General features: G+C 37.3%; 1 protein-coding gene across 17 annotated transcripts in view; it reads left to right on the plus strand.

Moving 5' to 3' along the window:
• The window catches only part of FANCC (Fanconi anemia, complementation group C), a 338,161-nt gene that overhangs the window by 259,868 nt on the left and 70,746 nt on the right, over positions 1–7,547 (plus strand). For all 17 annotated transcript variants that reach the window (XM_010836026.1, XM_010836023.1, XM_010836040.1 and 14 more), the window contains one exon: positions 537–701. In XM_010836026.1, the coding sequence (XP_010834328.1) occupies positions 537–701 (165 nt within the window). The remainder of the gene's footprint in view (positions 1–536; positions 702–7,547) is intronic.

A 7,547-nucleotide genomic window follows, 5' to 3' on the forward strand; every position in this document is an offset into this window, starting at 1 on the left:
GTCAACTCTTCGCATGAGGTGGCCAAAGTACTGGAGCTTCAGCTTCAGCATCATTCCTTCCAAAGAACACCCAGGGCTGATCTCCTTCAGAATGGACTGGTTGGATCTCCTTGCAGTCCAAGGGACTCTCAATATGCACAACTAAATATAAGAATCCACTGTCTTCTTTCAAACCATATAGGAAAGAGATTTGTAAACATATAAAATAGTGCCACTCTTCTCACTAAATATTTTTTTGTTTTGTAAAATATAGTTATTTTTTAACAAAAAATGTTATTCATGTTAACATCAAATGGATTTTTTTTTGTTACTTTTAGCTAGTTAATAAATATTTTAGGTGTCTTTGTTTTAATTGCAAATGTGATGAATATTGGTAGTTATAACCTCAGAAATGAAAGAAATAATTCAAAGAAATTAAAATAAAAAAATAACTCAAAGAAATAATTAAATTCTTTCAGCATGAAGATTTTATATGCCTTTAACTATGTGTGGCTCTAAGATTTTGGTACTTACTGCTCATTTTATTTATTCCATAGGATGTCTCCTGAACGAGTAAGGTCCCTGTCACGAATCTGTGTCCCACTTCTTACTTTGCCAGATTTTGAACCACTGGTAGAGGCTCTGCTCACCTACCATGGACATGAACCTCAGGAAGTACTCTGCCCTGAGTTCTTTGATGCTGTGAATGAGGCTTTTTTGCTGTAAGTGATGACCCTTTACTTCATCATCCAATTCTGTTTTCCTTTTTTTAGAATACTTCAGTATGTTGGAAATGTAATTTGCAAATGTTTTGGTCTCAGTACCACTGTATATTCCTAAAAATTATTGAGGATCTCAGTGACCTTTTTTAAAAATGTGGGTTCTATCTATCAATATTTACCGTACTTGAAATTAAAAATCTTTTTAATATTTATCATTTCCTTTTAAAATAACAATAAATTGATTAAATATTAGTACAAATAGCATATTTTTTAACAAAAAACTGACCTTTTCCAAGAAAAAAAAATTGTCTAACAAGAATGACATTGTTTTTACATTTTTGCAAACTTCTTTATTTTTTGACTTAAAAGATGACAGCTAGGTTCTCACAGTATTTTTGTATTCAGTCTGATGCAGTGTTTTTTTGGTTGAAGCATAAGAAAATCCAGCTTCACATAGACATGCACTTGGAAAAAGCACTAGTATATTTTAATAGCCATCTCAGATTGTGGATATTTGAGGTGAATACCTCACCAAAAGTTGAAAATGGTGAGGTTTTTTAAAGGTTAGTTGCAAGGTGGATTCTGAAATTATGTAAATGAGCTTTTCACACTATTACATTAAAACCCATTGGTCTGTCTTGCACTTTTAATGGATTTTGTAGCTTCATGCATGGTTTATTTGGAAAATATTGGTTCATTAAGTTATGCAGATCTTCCAAACATTGACATATTTTCATTTTATCAGGAATGTCTTTTAAGTGTTGGGAAGCTATAAAGCTCACATTGGTGAAAGCAAATTTTCCAAGATTCTAATTCCTGCTTAAAAACTCAAATTTATCATTGGTTACAAATACCGTCAGTTGTTTTCCTTAGTATGCTAAGGTCACTTCTGTAATTTAGAAAAAGTATGTGCCAAATATTCAAGTCTGAATAACCTTTGTTTGTCCACCAGGCATTTTTCTCAAGTAAGTTTATGAAAACAGTGGCTAGTTGATCTCGCAGCTCAGCAAGTTGCACAGTGCTTTTCCTCTGGACAGTCATCACTTTTTGGTATATAGAAGAAATCTTTATGCATACTTTTCACCACACAGAATTTTTTTAAGTTAAAAGTGTCCTCAAGGGTAAAATTAATATTTTATATTAATACTTACTGTGAAATGCATTTTTATGTGAAACTGGCGGTGTTTTTACTGTATGTTGTATCAAAGTGTACAGTGACCACTGTTGCTGCACTGACTTCTGTTAGGTACAACATTACTCGCTTTTTGTACTATGAATGCAAATGTCAACTCAGTTGTTCTAGGAAAACCACGAGATACAAAATAGTTATTTAACACTTCAAGTATTTCTGTACCATATGTGTGTATTGCTAAGTTCATCTAAAAAAAACTCCTGTTCTTAGTGCCAATACCAGGTGAATAGAAGCAACACAACTAGGTCAGCCATATCTGGAGATTCAGTTTTAAGGCAGAAGTACAGTTCTGTTGATGAAATATTAAGTCAAATACACATTTGAATTATTTAATTCCTTTTTTTAAAGACTCTGAATGATTGGTCTTAAATTAGTGCTGCAATTAGCTCGCACTATGATAGAATTTGAGAATATCCTATTAAGACACAGGAAGATACATTTACAGTTTTTAGCACAATACTTTGGACTAGATGTCCTACTCTCATGAGTCAGAGAAATCTCTGGTATTTTGATTTCATATTTCCCCATGAAACAGCTGTGAAATGAAAGAAGTCTTTTAATTCTCTTTTGTAAAGCAAATAATCCAGTTTTAATATAAGAAAATATAAAGTTTATTTTTGAATAAAATATTATTAAGTTATAAATAAAATGTTTTATTTATATAAAAATTTAAATATGTAAAATATATATCTAAAATAATATGGATACAATTTATGAAATTTTTAAAAAGATGTTTGGATTTATTACAAAATAAGACAAAAATGCACTTGGGTTCTTGTTATGTTTCCATGTAGGCACAAGAGAAAACATCAGAGTTTTTATTTACTTATTACATTTTATTTCCCCCCAGCTTAATTGAGATATAAATGATATATAACGTGGTATATTTTTTAAGATGTATGAATTAATTTTATACACTTTTAAGTTGCAAATGACTACCACTATAGTGTTAGTTAACACCTCCTTCACATCACAGGATTGCCATTTCTCTTTCTGTTCTTGTGAGAATATTTAAGATGTACCCTTAGCAACTTTCAAATACGCAATTCAGTATTATTAACTATGTGCCATGCTGTGCTGTACTTAGTCGCTCAATCATGTCTGACTCTGCAAACCCATGGACTGTAGCCCGCCAAGCTCCTCTGTCCATGGGGATTCTCCAGGTAAGAATCCTGGAGTCGGTTGCCATGCCCTCCTCCAGGGGATCTTCCCAACCCAGGGATCAAACCCAGGCCTCCTGCATTGCATGCAGATTCTTTACCATCTGAACCACCAGGGAAGCCCATTATTAACTATAATCAGCATGATGTATTTTTAGATCCCCAGAACTTATTCATCTTATAACTGGAAGTTTTAAGTACTTTTTGATCAACATCTTCCCATTTCTCCCACACCCCCAGTCCCTAGTAACCATCATTCTAGTCTCTGTTTCTATGAGTTTATATTTTTTTAGATTCCACATAAACTGCTACCGTATTTGTTTCTCTTTCTAACTTACTTCATTTATCATAATGCCCTCAAGGTCTGTCCATGTTGTCACAGCCAAGGATTTCCTTCCTTCTCATGCCTGAATAATACCCGATTGTGTGTATGTGTGTGTGTACAGATATAAATACCACATCTTTATTCATTCTTCTATTGTTGGACACTTAGCTTGTTTTTATATCTTAGCTATTTTAAATATACATAATAAACACGGGAGAACAGATATCTTTTTGATACCTTGTTTTTATTCCCTTTGGATATATACCCAGAACTGCAATTGCTAGATCATTTGGTAGTTTTAGTTTTAATTTTTTGAGGAGCCTCTAGACTGTTTTCCATAGTAGCTGCACCAATTTGTGTTCCCACCAATGTTACGCCAAGGGTTCCCTTTTCTTCACATTCTCACCAATACTTGTTACCTTTTGTCTTTTTGTGATAGCCATCCTAATAGGTATGGGGTGATATTTCACTGTGATTTTGATTTGCATTTCCCTAATGATTAGTGATATTAAGTACCTTTTCATTTACCTGTTGGGCATTTGCATATCTTCTTTGGAAAAATGTTTATTCATATGTTCTGCCCACTTTTTAATCAGATTGTTTCATTTTTTTTCCTATTGAGTTATATGAGTTCTTTATATATTTTGGATGTTTACTCATTATCATATACTTTGCAAATATTTTCTTCCCTTCTATAGGTTGCCTTTTCATTTTGTTGATAGTGTAGAAGATTTTTGCAGTATAGAAACTTCTTAGTTTGATGTAGTTCCACTTAATCTATTTTTGCTTTTGTTGCCTTTGCTTTTGTTGTCAAACAAGTCATTGCTAAGACTAATGTCATTCTTGTCCTCTATTTTCTTCTGGGAGTTTTACAGTTTTAGGTGTTAACATTCAATTCCTTAATCCATTTTGAGTTGATTTTTGTGTTTAGTATAAGATAGGGGTCCAGTGTCTCTTTTTTTTTTTTTTGTATGTGGTTTATCCATTTTCCCACTATCATTTATTGAAGCAACTGTTTTTTTCCCTATTGTATATTCCCGGCCCTGCTGTCATAATTTAGTTGATTCGTATATTTATGAGTTTGCTTCTGGGCTGTCTTTTCTGACGGATGTGTATATACCAATGCCATACTGTTTTGATTATTATAGCTTTGTGATATAGTTTACATGTACAGATGTGAGAGTTGGACTATAAAGAAAGCTGAGCGTGGAAAAATTGTGCTTTTGATGCTTTTGAACTGTGGTGTTGGAGAAGACTCTTGAGAGTCCCTTGGACTGCAGGGAGATCCAACCAGTCAATCCTAAAGGAAATCAGTCCTGAATATTCATTGGGAGGACTGATGCTGAAGCTGAAACTCCAATACTTTGGCTACCTGATGCGAAGAACTGACTCATTGGAAAAGACCCTGATGCTGGGAAAGATTGAAGGCAGAAGGAGAAGGGGACAACAGAGAATGAGATGGTTGGATGGCATCACTGACTCAATGGACATGAGTTTGAATAAGCTCCAGGAGTTGGTGATGGACAGGGAAGCCTGGCATACTGCAGTCCATGGGGTCACAAAGAATCTGACACAACTGCGTGACCGAACTGAACTGAACTGATAAGCCATGCCATGTAGGGCCACCCAAGACAGATGGTGGGTCATGGTGGAGAGTTATAACAAAACTTGGTCCACTGGAGAAAGGAATGGCGAACCACTTCAGCGTTCTTGCCTTGAGAACCCCATGAACAGTATGAAAAGACAAAAATATATTCCACTCTGTTGTGGCATATATGTAAGCTAAGGACTGTTATCAGAGAAGGCGATGGCACCCCACTCTAGTACTCTTACCTGGAAAATCCCATGGACGGAGGAGCCTGGTAGGCTGCAGTCCATGGGGTCTCGAAGAGTCAGACACAACTGAGAGACTTCACTTTCACTTTTCATTTTCATGCATTGGAGAGGGAAATGGCAACAAACTCCAGTGTTCTTGCCTGGAGAATCCCAGGGATGGGGGAGTCTGGTGGGCTGCCATCTATGGGGTCGCAGAGAGTCGGACACAACTGAAGCGACTTAACAGCAGCAGTAGCAGCAGTAAGGACTGTTATATCTTCTGGGAAAATTGAGCCCTTTATCATTATTTAATCAGTTTCTGTATTCCTGATAATTTTCCTTGCCTTAATGTCTGTTGTATTTGAAATTAACATGACTACTCCTGCTTTCTTTTAGTGTTAAGCATGGCATATTTTTCTCCATCCATGTAGGTTTTTAAAAATTTATATACATTTAAATTTTTTACTTTGGTTGTGCTGGGTCTTTATTGCTGCACATGGGCTTTCTCTAGTTGTGATGAGCAGGGTCTTCTTTCATAGTGGCTTGTCTTGTTACAGATGATGGGCTCTAGGGTATATGGGCTTCAGTGGTTGCAGTGCGTAGGCTCAGTAGTTGTGGCACAGGGGGCTTAGTTGACCCATGGCATGTGGGATCTTCCCAGACAAGTTATCAAACATTTGTCCCCTGAATTGCCAGGCAGATTTTTAACCACTGAACCAGCAGAGAAGCTCCTGTCTGTCCATTTCGTTTTCTTTTTCTCTGTACTGGGTCTTTGTTGCTGCATGGGCTTTCTCCAGTTGTGGGGAGCAGGGGCTACTCTTTAGTTTCAGTGTGTAGCCTTTTCATTGTGGTGGCTTCTCTTGTTTTGGCACCTCTTTTGAGCACCTGAGGCTCTAGGTGCTCAGCCTTCAGTAGTTGCAGCACACGAGTGCAGTAATTGTGGCTCTCTGGCACGGGAGAGAGTACACGGGCTTCATTGCTCCGAGACTTGTGGGATCCTCCCGGATCAGGGATCAAATCTGTGTCTCCTGCATTAGCAGGTGGATTCTTTACCACTGAGCCACTAAGGAAGTTTCCCATTTAGTTTTAATTATACGTATTTTTATATTTAACATGGATTTCTTTTTTCTTTTTTAATTAATTTACTTTTTATTGAAGAATAATTGCTCTAAGAATTTTGTTGTTTTCTGTCAAACCTCAACATGAATCAGCCATAGGTATCTGCTCTGCTAAGTCACTTCAGTCATGTCCGACTCTGTGCGACCCCATAGACGGCAGCCCACCAGGCTCCCCTGTCCCTGGGATTCTCCAGGCAAGAACACTGGAGTGGGTGGCCATTTCCTTCTCCAATGCATGAAAGTGAAAAGTGAAAGTGAAGTCGCTCAGTCGGGTCCGACCCTCAGTGACCCCATGGACTGCAGCCTTCCAGGCTCCTCCGTCCATGGGATTTTCCAGGCAAGAGTACTGGAGTGGGGTGCCATTGCCTTCTCCGAGCCATAGGTACACATATATCCATAAGACGTATATACATAAGACTCTATACATGGACATCACCAGATGGCCAACACCAAAATCAGAGTGATTATATTCTTTGCAGCCAAAGATGGAGAAGCTCTATACAGTCAGCAAAAACAAGACCAGGAGCTGACTGTGGCTCAGACCATGAACTCCTTATTACCAAATTCAGACTTAAATTGAAGAAAGTAGGGAAAACCACTAGACCATTCAGGTATGACCTAAATCAAATCCCTTATGATTATACAGTGGAAGTGACAAATAGATTTAAGGGCCTAGATCTGATAGATAGAGTGCCTGATGAGCTATGGAATGAGGTTCGTGACATTGTACAGGAGACAGGGATCAAGACCATCCCCATGGAAAAGAAATGCAAAAAAGGAAAATGGCTGTCTGGGGAGGCCTTACAAATAGCTCTGAAAAGAAGAGAAGCGAAAAGCAAAGGAGAAAAGGAAAGATATAAGCATGTGAATGCAGAGTTCCAAAGAATAGCAAGACGAAACAAGAAAGCCTTCTTCAGTGATCAATGCAAAGAAATAGAGGAAAACAACAGAATGAGAAAGACTAGGGATCTCTTCAAGAAAATCAGAGATACCAAAGGAACATTTCATGCAAAGATGGGCTCGATAAAGGACAGAAATGGTATGGACCTAACAGAGCAGAAGATATTAAGAAGAGGTGGCAAGAATACACAGAAGAACTGTACAAAAAAGATCTTCACGACCCAGATAATCATGATGGTGTGATCACTCACCTAGAGTCAGACATCCTGGAATGTGAAGTCAAGTGGGCCTTAGAAAGCATCACTATGAACAAAGCTAGTGGAGGTGATGGAATTC

Source organism: Bison bison, unplaced genomic scaffold, assembly GCF_000754665.1.
Source record: "Bison bison bison isolate TAMUID 2011002044 unplaced genomic scaffold, Bison_UMD1.0 scf7180017864057, whole genome shotgun sequence".
In the NCBI taxonomy this organism is placed as follows: domain Eukaryota; kingdom Metazoa; phylum Chordata; class Mammalia; order Artiodactyla; family Bovidae; genus Bison; species Bison bison.